This window comes from Poecilia reticulata, linkage group LG9, assembly GCF_000633615.1.
Source record: "Poecilia reticulata strain Guanapo linkage group LG9, Guppy_female_1.0+MT, whole genome shotgun sequence".
NCBI lineage: Eukaryota > Metazoa > Chordata > Actinopteri > Cyprinodontiformes > Poeciliidae > Poecilia > Poecilia reticulata.
This window is the reverse complement of record NC_024339.1, coordinates 7,439,597-7,452,664: the sequence shown is the minus strand read 5'-3', so window position 1 is coordinate 7,452,664 and position 13,068 is coordinate 7,439,597. Positions and strand designations below refer to the sequence as shown.

General features: G+C 40.5%; 1 protein-coding gene across 2 annotated transcripts; it reads right to left on the bottom strand.

Annotated features, from left to right (window-relative positions):
• Window positions 1-239: 239 nt before the first annotated feature.
• msi1a (musashi RNA binding protein 1a) lies at window positions 240-12,602 on the bottom strand. Of its 2 annotated transcripts, XM_008417564.2 has the most exons (7): window positions 12,251-12,602; window positions 11,907-11,947; window positions 10,679-10,760; window positions 10,427-10,511; window positions 4,593-4,627; window positions 2,288-2,329; window positions 316-403 (listed from the first exon to the last, which is right to left on the bottom strand). In XM_008417564.2, exons 1-7 carry the CDS (start codon window positions 12,307-12,309, stop codon window positions 397-399), a joined length of 351 nt encoding a protein of 116 aa, XP_008415786.1. In that variant the 5' UTR covers window positions 12,310-12,602; the 3' UTR covers window positions 316-396. The 2 variants fall into 2 exon arrangements, with proteins under 2 accessions (XP_008415785.1, XP_008415786.1); XM_008417563.1 differs by lacking the exon at window positions 4,593-4,627 and having other exon boundaries at window positions 240-403.
• Between the last annotated feature and the right edge of the window lie 466 nt (window positions 12,603-13,068).

The window sequence follows — 13,068 nt, the reverse complement described above, 5'->3', positions numbered from 1 at the left end:
CTCTTTCAGCCCCCTCTGCCCCCCGCCCACCCCTAAGTTTGCCCGTCGCCTCATTATTTCTTCCTTTCCCCATCCTTTCGCGCCCTCCTCGTCCTCGCAGTAACTCTTTCCTCTCCAGGCACCTGCTTGACTCGAAGTGAAGTTTTTCTCAGAGCGAACTGCCAAATTGCTGTGATGTGCTTCGACTTTCTAAGCTGTTGATTTGTTTCTGTGCTGATGCCACATAGAAACACTTGGAATTTTTTTTTTTTGTATTTCAAACAACCACGGCTTTCAAGATCTCTAAAAAAAATAAATAAATGTCACTCACCTTGCCAAACTGATCAAAGTATTGCTTCACGTCTTCAATGGTTGTGTTCACTGACAGGCCGCCCACAAAGATCTTCTTGGTTCGAGTCACCAGCTGAAAAGAAAAGGAACAAATCACAAGTTAGGCTTGTTAAACGTACATGGATTTCTACATAAATTTGCATATTTCATTTTGAGACTGCATATACTTCCATACATCTGGTAGTTTTTCTAACATTAAACAAAAATGTTTTGTTCCACATTTGTTAAAGCTGTCACCGTGCCGCGACAGAATGATACGAGACATTTGAATAGAAACTTGACAAGACTTTCACAGTTGTCAGCTTTTTTAATAGTTATTCCGCCTCTTTGAACCAAGTTTCAGCTCTTGAAAGTATATTTTTTTAATCTTTAAAAATAAAAACAGAAAAAAAGTATATTTTACCAATAGAATAGGAAAACTCATAACTTTTTCCACATTTGGGTTTCAATTTTTTTTATTAAGACTTCCAAAATTATAAACTTTTTCAGACAGCATAGGAACACTTTCTAAGAATGTTTTATTGGACTCTGTGCTGGACTTGGATATTTTGGTAGTCTGTAAAACATGCAAAATATGCAGCCTGAAATGGGACAACATGGAGTTCCTTCTATGTGAACGGATCTCAGAAATAAACTCTCTTTTGCTTTAATTTATCAAATTAAAACTTACGGGTAGCAAGACCAAAGAGTTCTGTATTCTTTTATAAAAGACTGACTAAACAAGCCAACAATTCAAAAAATGTAGAAGAGAAAACTATATTGCCAAGATTGTTGTTTGCACTTATTTGATTAAAAAACAACAACAACATTTTAATAAGATAGAAACCAGAGATGTGACAAACATTGCAGCAACAACTTTGAAAGTGTCACTTTTCTTTGAGTTGCTTTACGTGTAAGACACCAACCTACATTCCCATGTTGGACTGAACATTAGCAGGTCAGTTTTTGGCTGATTTTTTAATCTGGAATGTTTTGATTTAAAGCCCAAAAATTGTTGCACATTTGATGAGTAAAATCCAGGTGACATAAAGTTGAAACATGCTGGTGGATCTGTTGGCTACAGAGACAGAGGAGTCTGCCACTCAGTGGCACCTGCTGTTGGATAGTTTAATGAAAGATGAGTTTTATGTAAACAAAACTTTTGGATGATTGCTGCAGGAATATTAACTGAACAGAGCCCTCTATATATACACCCAACACTCTACCGAAGATGAACGAGGAGTTTCACCTTCAGCAGAAACAGGAAGGCTAAGGAAGTTACTATATTATATTTAAATCTCCATCTGTCAATCCGTGTATAGGATCTGGAAATGTTGGCAACTTGACGCAAAGTATAAATATTTACATGCTAGAAAATAGTCTGTTGCGTTTAGCAATGCTAACTGTGCTAACAGGGCGAGTTGCTGACAAACATTATTGAAATATTTTTTTTAAATGTTCACCTCAAATGTTCTTGACTTCATAACAATGTTACTGAACATTTTTATTGCTGGATGTGGCAACTTTCCACCATTTTATACGTTAATAAAACCACAGAGTGAACAACAAAAATGTTAAATTTTTACTGTTTTAAAGTTTTGACAAATGTCAGCTTACTTTATAGCTAATTTATAACTCAAGTTGAGCTGTGATTCCATTCCTGTTTCCATCACTGTAAACTCAAAAACAGTCAAATAACCAAAAAGATCACGTCTGACATAGTTTCTGCTCGATTACGAAATTACAAAATTACAAGTTACAATTAAGAAGAAATAGTTGCCATGAACAGAAAAGATTACAGATGAGCATTTAAAACCGGAGTTGAGAAGGTTTTTGCCCAGATAAACTGTTGTGCGATGGCAGCGGTGCTCGTGTTGGTCAGATTATGCCGCATTAGCTCTCGTAAGATACTTGAAATACTCAACACACACAAACCAGCTGGAAACAATTTGCAACAGGAGGAGACATTTCAACTCACCTTGGGCTGAGCTCTCCGAGGGAACGCCACCTTTGGGTCGATCTGTTGGAGAAGATACAGAAAAACAGGGAACTGCTTAACGACGGCCCATGATACAGAAACCTCTGGCATCAGAACATTCCCTTCTTTAAATGGTTCGAAATAAAATTGTAATCCGTCTTTTCCCTTTGTTTTAACTCCCGCGTCGTCTTTGGTGAACAGCACCTGATTTTTTTGGACTCATAATGCACGCCATTAAAAACGACACCTTGAGTGGATCTTGATTTAGAGCATTTAAGATCATTTAAATAAATTAAGCTGTTGGGAATCTTTTCTGAAAAAAGTCTGGTTAATTCTGAGTTCTCACCTCAAGAACAAAGCAAACGACTGAAGCATTTTGTCGACATATTAAAGAGAGTAACTCCTGTCAAAGTAGTGCTTTCTGACACATAAATAGAAACATGTATGTGGTTAATGCCCCTTTGAAGCACATTGTTAATGACTGAAAACATGTGAATAGTACGAACCTCTTCTTAATTTGAAGTGATTATGGATCTGAAGTCATTTGTGATTTGTTTTGTTTTTGTCTTTAATCTTTTCTCCCTCTATCATCGTAAAATGCACCATAACATGAGAAAATTAGCCCAGAGTTTATTTTAGGGCTTAGTAAAGATTTTTTTAATGCAAACTTCCAAGCAGTTCAATTCAAAAGAGACATCTTAAATTATTGTGAAAATTATAAAATGCGTGAAATAAAGTTTTTGTTTATAAATTCCTGGAATGTGTTTCTATTTATTTATTTTATAAATAATTCAAAACGGATAATGAAACCTGAGATTGTTTGTTTCATTAAGTCTGCACATGTTAATTTTCCCTTTTCATAATTCAGGAGAATTTGTGCACACATGCGGGCGCTCAGGTGGATTGCCTGGGAACGTCGGCCTCTCTCATCGCCACCGTGTGACATGTGATCTCATGGAATCTCACATGGGCGCCACAAACACAAACGCGCCTCACCTCCTCGGCGAGGAGGGTCCAAAGCGTGTCAGAGGGAGGGGGCTGGGAGGAAAAGACAGGAGCTGCCAATCACGCCACGACGACGGTAGAGCGACCAAGTTTTGGGGTTTGTTCGATTTTTCGCAAAACATTATCGTTGATCATTCTGCTCTTTTTCCAGGGGATCCGAATCCTCCTCAGTCTTGTAGTTCCTACTCGTCACTCCCAGAAGAGTGGACAATTAAAGCTGCAGTATGCAACTTTTATAAAAATACATATTTTTTTTAACATATTTGTTAAAACTGTCAACATGTCGTGAGAGTATAGTATGAGATAGATAATCTGTGAAAGAATCAAGCTCCTCTGGCTTCTCCCAATGCTAACTACAGAAATATACAGCACAGTCAGAAACAACCAATCATAGCCAGGAGGAGGGACTTAGCGCTGTCAACCAGCTTACCCCTTGCTGCCTGCTACGCTACAATTTTTCCTCATCAGCAGAGCCTGTCGTAAATGCTAAGGCTAGTTAGCATGTCCACCAATGATGGCAGATAAACAGCTTTCCTGTAACAGCGAGTTGTTTATCCTCCTTTAACAGAGAGTGTACACGAGATTGATTGACAGCGCTATCTTCCTCCTGGTTCCGATTGGTTGTTCCTGACCGAGAGCGGCACATTTCTTTAGACGGCATTAGTAGAACTGGGAGGAGATCATCTGTCTCATATTATACCATCAAAACAAAAGGAAATTTTTAGTAAATATGTAATGTTTTTTTTTTATTTTTTTTTTTATAAAAGTTGCATATTCCAGCTTTAGTTTTTGTGTCACTTATCTAAACATTTCAATCTTAAAGTCACAACAAGCAGTGGAGAGGCCCACTGATTGGAGAGAAAACCACACCATGCCATGAAGATGCAATCACAGACAGTCTGTAAAACTGAAATTTGAGACCTCTATATTAGTCTATGCTGGTCTAATAGAGCTAGAGAACAACTAGACTACGCCACACTGTACTGCTGTTACACTAACAGACGGTACAGTACAGTGCTATGATTAGTCCTTAACCATGAAGAGGGTAGAGTTGAACTACAACAGACTGCTAGAGCCTCTATGGTAAACCGCATGCGTTTACCAGAGTGAGGGGCATCGGTGATGCTTCTAACCAGAGCTGACGACACCGCGAGTTGTCAAAGAAAAACAAATGATTTTCTCTTTTCTTACTTCTGTTCTAGACAGCAGAGTGAAAACCACTAAATGCTAATTACTTTAGGATCAGTTGCAGAGTCTACTGTTTAGTCTCTATTGGTGTCTAGACTAGTCTGATAGTCACCTCCGGTCACCAACCCTTCCTGATGTCCAACAATCCTGTTTGCACACACACACACACACACACAAACAGAAGTCAAACAGGTGGCAGCGCACAACACATCCGAGGGCTGGGGATAATGGTGGACATGAAACAGATACAATAAACTCCTGAAGGATATCAGTTTGTTGTGTAGAGGAAAAAAAAAAAAGGATGTCTGTCTGCATATCTGTCTAGTTTAGAGCCACATTTGACCCTTATGATCATCTGCATTTGTACTTACCAACAATGTTTGCATGCAAACAATTAACATCAACTTGCTTTGTTCGTGAAAATATGTTTTTGTGTATTTGTTAAAGCCGTCACTATGTCCTGATAGTATAATATGAAAATTACTGAGGTAACCAACCCCGTTTCCTCCCCGTTTTTCTACTGCCATCTGCAGAAATAACCAATCAGAGCAAGGAGGAGGGTTCTAACATTGTCAATCATGTTGATAAATGGCCTGCTCACACCCTCACCGTTGCTCTTTGTTATTCTAGATCTCCTTCCCTACACCCTTCCCTACACTGGGAATGATAAGGCTGGTTAGCATGGTCACGAATAACGTCGGATAAACAGCTACAGTAAACTGGAAATTGTGAGCAGCACGTACAAGAGCATGATTGACAGCACAAAGATTTGTCAGTAGTGCTCCGAGTTGTTGTTTCTGACTGGGAGTGGTGTATTTCTGCAGATTGCAGTGGGACCACACAGCAGAGGTGCTTGACTGTTTTCATTAATCATCTGTGACATTATCAACATTTTAATATGTAGAAAACATTTTTACAAAAGATAGCTACTTCAGAAAAATAAACAAAACATATCCAACTTCTTGAATACTTGAAAGTTTCCACAATGTATCGTCTGTCGCCAATCGTTTGTACATTTTATTGGGATTATATATATATGGCACATAAATAATCACTGAATAAAATAAAAACATGTTGAATGCATTGATATTCACAACTTTTATGCTGATACAACTACAAAAAGAAAATCATTGCCTTCAGAAGCCACTTATTATGAAGCAGAATCCATCCGTGAGTGAGTTAATCTGAGTAATAAGATTAAATGTGGCTTTTCTGTGAAGGCCTCAAAGGTTTGTTGGAGAACAAAAAGCATCATGAAGACCAAGGAACCCAGCAGAAGGTTATGGACAAGCTTAAAGCAAGGTTTTGGTCAAAGACCCAAAACAGAATTTTCTTTGGGCCCACAAGTAAAATGCTATGTTTGGAAAAAAAATAAAAAAATAAAAAAACCTTGAACGAACTATTCCCACAGTGAAAATGTGGCGGTAGCATTATGCAAGCATGCAAAGGGATGCTGATCAGAGTTGATGGAGCTAAATGCAGGTTAATCCTGGAAGAAAACCTGTTAGAAGCTGCTAATGACTTCAGACTCGCCTTCTACAAGGAACGTAAACCTCCAACAAAGGCTATGGCGGAAAGAGTTAGGCCAGATGTGTCCAAACGTTTTGCCCCTGTGGCCAAAACCGGTTAAATCAAACCACAAAATTCAGTACATTTAAAATTTTAAGTTTATGATTCATTTAACAATTTAAGCTTATTTTTATTAACTACTAAAAACACATGAAATGAAAATAAAACAAATTAAATGTAATTTAAAAAAAAAAACATTTTATTGCCTAATTGTAGTAACAGTGTGCATTGAGTGAACTCTTGACCATTTGAAGCAAAGGATGAATATTTTTACATATAGATTTTTCATCTGAAATGCAAACTGCATATTTTTGTACAGTTTTGGTTTAATTACTGCTCTGAGTCTGTCGCTTTAGGAAATGTCCTTTTTCATAGTTAGTTCACTTCAGTTAATGATTCATCGATTATGAAGTTATTTCAATAATCAATCTGATTAATCATCTCAGGCCTAAAATCCATTAACCCTTGAAGATCCAAAACATAAAGGCCTTGCAAAAAAAATAAAATAAAATCTTTGGTGGTCATAAGTTGTTTTTCATTTCGTTGACCAAATTTTTGCCGTTCTTGATTTGTGGTTGAGGGGAAGGGTTGGGTGGGGAGCGATCATCAAAATTATTTCAAGGGGCCACCAATGGCCCCCTAGCCACAGTTTGGACACCCCTGTTTTAGATAAAAGGGTTGTAATGGCCTAGTCAAAGTCCAGACCTAAATTCAACTCAGAGTTTGTGTTTACAGATGATAATTTTACATACGAGAATGGGCAGAATAAAAAAAAGAAACGTTGTTTTCCAGATACGCATAACAAAACAGTTGCAGTACACTTGCTAAAAGGAAATTGGGGAATGGGGGGAAGCAGCATCATTTCCCCTCCATTTTTTTCAGTAGTGTTTTGTTCCTGAAGTAAATAGAAGTTTTACCGAAATTAAACGTTTACAGCATAACGTCACAAAGACCTCACTGCGTTTAAACCTGTGTGGCAAGGTAGCAGAGCAGGAGCTGAAGCTAAGTCCAAGAGAGGTTTATAAAATCAGGGCAATCCCCTCTGACAGGCTACATCCCGGCTATACGCAACAGTTGGCCCACGGTGTCGCCTGCCACAGCCCGGGCTGGGAACACACTCTGCGCAACCTGCCGATTGGGCAACAGCACTCAACATCTCGGAGGAACAACTCGAGCTTGATGACTCCAATCCTATTAGTGAGGAGAGCTATAGTAATCACAGATGGGGTCATCCCACTCATCCACCCCCACTAGCAGCACTTTTTTTTTCCCTGCTCAGCTCGGTATGGGAACAGACTGGGGGGTTGGTTGTTACAGAGACACTGATGCGTCTTTGTGCTAAACTCTTAACTGCGCAGGAAACTTTGTCCTACAAAGGTTTAACTCTGCAACGGTCGTCTCTGACTTTACAAACAGCGGGAAGCTGCAAGGACACCCCTCACCAAACCTCCCGAAAGGGCAACAAGCTGCGCATTAGTTGCATAAATCACAGCAGACCTAGTCCGCCATATAGCACACTGGTCAGAACCGGTCTGCATCTGTCCTCCAACACAATAAGCCCCAATAAATTCCTGTGCAGCACTGTACTTGCGCTTTAGCCTCGCGGCTGTGCAAAGCTCTTTTAATTCCAGTGCCGGAGTGGTTCACTCGGTCACAGCGTGGCACATTCTTTCTGTTGCCACTGGAGAACTTCTCTCTCTCCTCCCTAACAGGATAACCTGCCTGCATGGCGGTGTGGTGGGGGGCAGCGCAGGGCGAGCAGTCTAAAAAGACCTACTCTACTCACCATCCAACCCCTGTGATTGATCACTGAGCCTTCTCCTCGCCCTGCTAACGGAGGCCACTACAGACCTCCCGGCACATTTGAAACACAAAGCGTTCACACTTTTTTTTTCCCCACATTTTGTCAGGTTATAACCACAAACTTTGTTGGAATTGTGTGCAACAGACCAACGCACACGGTAAATTTATGCATTTCCTTACAAATAAAAACTAAATAAAGACCCTGTAGCTCCAATACATCCAAACAAAACTAGTTATTTGGGTGAAAAAGGTTGTCCTGCTCAGATGAAACTAAAACTTTCCGCCATCTCGCCATCCTCACTAGGAGCTCGATTGGGCAGTTATCGTTTATAGTGATAAATTTCTTGTCGTGATGAGATTTTTGATTTATCGTCGTCACGATAAATTCGAGCTAATGTAAAAAAAAAAAAATAAATTTAAAAAAACACCAAGATGTTATTGTTAGCATTTTCTCCACTACTTTTTCCACCAGAGCATCAATTAATATCGGTAACTGAATGAAGTCTCTATATGCAGGTTAGTGACATATACCTCACTTCTTTAAGTATGTGGCATCGTATTTTAAATAGGAATGTTTTTCCACACACATAAAAATGAAATAACATGCATCGTTTTTCTTTAATTACACATTTATGCACTATGATGTGTTGGGACAAAACAATGGTGTCCAAATGTTTTGGTACATGCATTTGTGTTGCTGCCTTTACTGTAAAAACACAGAACCAATTTAAAAAAAAAAAAAAGTTTCATTTTTACCTGCTCAACAATAAACTAAACATGAAATATGCTAATGTATTGAACCACAAATCATTTTTTTATGGAAAAGGAGCAATAAATCATAATTGATCCAACATTTTAACAATGTCTTGAATGAAAGTTCCCAAATTATTTGGGTGGATTATTTTCTTTGTAGAATTTTTTTAATTTATTTTCAGCAACAACAACTGAATATAGAATCACTTTTTCTCTGAAAAAAAAAAAAAAAAAAAAAAGAAAAAGAAAAAGTAAAACTTGCCCATTGACATCAATTACTAACTTAGCAGATGCGCTTTTAGGTCACACTTTGACGTCTAATATATAAAGTTCCAATGAATTACACTGAAGTTTGTGATCGTCATGCACCAAAATGTGGAAAAGTACAAGAAGTATAAAAACACTACAGGTGGGAGAAGTCCTGGCACAGAGATGGAAGTTTTTGTTGCATCTTTGTGATTTAACTCAACATGGTGAGAGGATAAACTTTCAGCAGCATGGCCTCCAGTGTTCAGGGACTCAGTTCCCAGTTCCCAAGAAACGACTGTAAATCATGCGTATTGGTATCTTTTGTCTTTGGTGACAGAGCTGTTCTTCAACTGGAAGTGGGAGCGAGAGGAGGAGGTGGGGGCATCGCTATGGTAATGAGCCCCGTGGTGAGTTAGTGGCGTCCAAACATGATGGCACTACTTGTCAGAGCTGTCGCGCCTACAAGAGACACTAAAGTAATACTTAGCAGCTAGAATCAGTCAGAGCTCTCAATCAAACGGCTTCCGCTCCCCTCACTTTTAAACTCGACAGACACAATCGCTCGTCTTTTGTTAAGTTTGCCACCGTCGCCTTCTCTTGTGGCTCGCACTTATCTCCCAAAGACTCGTGAAGGTGAGTCGCCCAAAGCACAAAAGGGAAAAGCAGAAAATAGCCTGCGCTCATTTCAATACAGTGACCAACCCACCACCAATCACCACTCCCAACTCAGGCAGGGAGGCGGGGGCTGTGGTCCCTATGGTGACCAACAGGCCACATTGTTCCCAGGCCAGCCCACATTCATTACTGACAAAAAAGACACACACACACACACACACACACACACACACACACACACACACACACACACACAATCAGTCCGCAGCACAGTCCATTAATACATTTTAAGTTGCAGTTTGTGCGGGTTGAAAAGAGCCCTGAATGAGCCGTGGTGACTTTCCCCCCCCTTCCATTGCTAAACTCGCAGCTTTACTCCGGCTGAGATCAACGGGAAGCTCGCAGGAGTTTTGATTGTCGCTGCTTTCACACCTTGATGGTTTCAGGTTGCATTCACTTGTTCCATTGAGAAACTTTTTGTTAGGCCAATTCCACCCCTTGGGGACAGGAAAGGAGAAAAAAAAAAAAACACAAGTCTTGGTACAGTGTTCTGAGAGGCTCAAAATCAAAGACTGGCAGAGAATGCAATCCTGTCCCGGTTCCCTCGTTTCTATGGAAATTGACACTGGGTGACATTTTCTTGCCTTGTTTGGCAGAAGAGAGACGAGAGAGCACTTTCTCCCATGTGTCGGCTAATGACTTTATCATGTAAAGTGCTCCCATCTGAGGTGCGGCAGCAGATGCAAGCATGGGACCCGGACTGTGTATTAATGGCACAGGAGGACGAGAAAAAAAACAACAAAAAAACCCTCATCAGAACACTGGAAGCCCACAGTAAACACACTAATATTGTAGGAAAAGTTGCACCTTTCAGGAAGATTACTGGAAAAATCCACTAATCAAACATTGAGCCATGGGATTAGCCAGTGCTGGGAAGGAAACACACAGAGAACTCACTGTTTTGGAGTCCAGCTCATGTCTGCTTTGGGCCAAAACTTTGTCCACGCCGGCCTGATCGACGAAGGTGACAAATCCGAAACCCCTGCAGACATCACGGAGGGAAGAAAGCCGTTACTGACGCAGGGACCCGACGTGGATGTCTGATGGTGCGTTTATGAGCAGAGAGGAATCGAGCGGCGGGGGGGTGGGTCAGATAAACTTTCAGCTCTTTTGGCGGGTTGAAGCCGGGGCTCACGGCGGCTCCCTCACCTCGAACGCTTAGTAACCGGATCTCGCATCACCATACACTCTTTCACCTCGCCGTACTTGCAGAAGTACTCCTTCAGGCCCTCTGAGACAGAAACAGAAACGAGACGAGTTTGGGAAGGAGCAGACATGCTGCGAATGAGGTCAACAAGTAGGAGGAGAAGTTTGGAGAATTCGGAAGAGAGAGTCGTACATCTCTCGAGCCCTCGTATGCTTCCTGATCGGATTGCTCTCGAGCTGCAGATGCAATAATCCCCGGTATCCGGCTGATACAAATTTCTGATTTGTTTTGTTTCTTTTTCTTTCAAGTCTGACCTGCCAAGTCTCTTATTTTCATAAAAGCAAAAACACATAAATATATGTGACCTTAGAGATGTAGCAGTTTCGAATCCATCGGAAAATGAAAGAAGTTACTAGATTATCTTAAGTTATGAATCAAAGCATATTTCCTCAGCAGGAGGTGCACCGATCACAGTTTCCTGGGCCAATAACAACTGTTGATTTTTCCACCTATTCCCAGATCTGAGCGGCCAAATTCATTAGTGATTACTTACAATTTTTTTATATACAACACATGTAAGAGAAAATGCGTTTCAATGGAAAAATGGTAGCATTTTTAAAGTTATTTCCATTCATGAATCAAGGCATCCATCCTTAGCTCTCATTTGATTTTTAAATAAACTCAAAAATGTGCCTGTAGTTTATAGGCCAAAAAAAGTAGAATTTCTTAACTTTGACACACTAAATTAAAAATCACCAGTATTAAACCACATTTTATTAAACCCCCAAATGTTATCAAAGCTTTTGGTTAAAGCATTTATAGACTGAATATAGCGGGAGAGCTTAGTTTTTGTGCATTTATTAAAAAGGGAAATAAATTATATATATTTTTAGAATTTGATACGATAATTACCAGTCAGAGCTGTTCAAGGAAACAATGGCTGATTCCAGTTTCCAGCCGAGTAATCGGTGCATCTCTGCTTTAAATAAAACTTTTCAATGAGCTTTATGAATCATGCAGCCTCGTTTGCTAACTCTGAATGGGAGCATTCATTCAACAGAAAATATGAAATTCATTGTAAACGCAACTATAAGCATGTCCCGCTTTCAAAAACAAAAATACACTGCATTGATTTAATCAAACCTGCGCAGTAACAAAAAAAAAAAAACAAAAAACAAAACTGAAATCACAGTGACTTTTGAGCAAACATGGAGGTGGAAAAAGATTTACCTTGAGTAGTTTGCCAGCTGAGTCCTCCTATGAACATTTTGCTGTGGAAAAAGTGAGAAAATATGCAGATTAACGGAATCAACAAAGCAGCATTCAGAGAGCACAGAGCGCTGCTGCTACTTTCACAGCGCTGACAAAGTTGTTGCTGGGCTTTTTCAGAGGGCTGCAGATGGGTTTTCAGAGAGAAACATCTCATTTTAGCATGAAGCCTCTCTGTGTGGAGGTGTGCAAGTCTAACTCCGCACCTCAGAGCTCTCACAGAAAGCCCGGCTTGTTTTCAGAAACTTTGAAAAACAAAGTTGTCGGGTTTTGTTTTTGTGTTGTTGGGTTTTTTTCTCCGTTACCAGGGGTCGTGGGGGGAGTCCGCGGCGGACAGGCTGCTCTGGCTCCCTTCCGTGTCCATTCCGAGTCCTCTCGGTGTGTGTGAGCCTGCCTGTGTGGGTGGGTGGGTGGGTGTGTGTGTGTGTGTCCGGGCCGAGCCGTGCGGGAGGACAGGCGGAGAGCGAGTGAGAGGAGCTGGGCGGGTTTGGCCCGGGGTGACAGAGAGGGGAGCGGGCCAGATGCAGGCTGGGACAGACTCCACCTCCTTCACTCAGTCCCCGCTGCGGTCCCTCTCTCATCCCACCACCGCTGCCGACGAGGTACGAGGCTCCGGCGTCAAGTTAGACGGAACTAACCATGTCACTTCCGGTTACCCTTTTCAAAGAAAAAGCAAAGTTGGAAAAGTCTTACAACTTACAATGTTTCTATTCAGCTCAGCTGCTTTATTTTATGGAGAATTATGACATTTTACAGCTTTAGATGAAAAAATTAGTCACTCCTCACAAGACCTACATGTCAATAATACCTCCAGTTGGTAAAAAAAAAAAAAAAAAAAACCTTTAGGTTTTACTACACCGTACTTTTTACTTGCATAATTTTGTTATGAAGTATCGCTCTTATTTGAGTAAAATGTCTGGATACTCTACCTCAGTGTTTCCCAACCCTGGTCCTCAAGGCACACTGACCTGCATGTTTTCGATGTTCCCCTGCTTCAACACACCCCATTCAGATGACTGCAATTCAGCAAACCCCTGTTAATCAGCCATCAATTGAAATAATGTGTGCTGAAGCAGGGGAACATCTAAAACATGCAGGTCAGTGTGCCTTGTGCCTTGAGGAC

Excerpts from the sequence above, each read along its gene's own strand:
- msi1a (XM_008417563.1), bottom strand. The coding sequence starts at position 12,309 with ATGGACACGGAAGGGAGCCAGAGCAGCCTGTCCGCCGCGGACTCCCCC. Across the intron at positions 10,761-11,906 it reads CAGCTGGCAAACTACTCAAG|AGGGCCTGAAGGAGTACTTC; the intron begins GTAAATCTTTTT and ends TTTCTGTCTCAG. Across the intron at positions 2,330-10,426 it reads ATGAGCTGGACTCCAAAACA|ATCGACCCAAAGGTGGCGTT; the intron begins GTGAGTTCTCTG and ends CTTCTCCAACAG.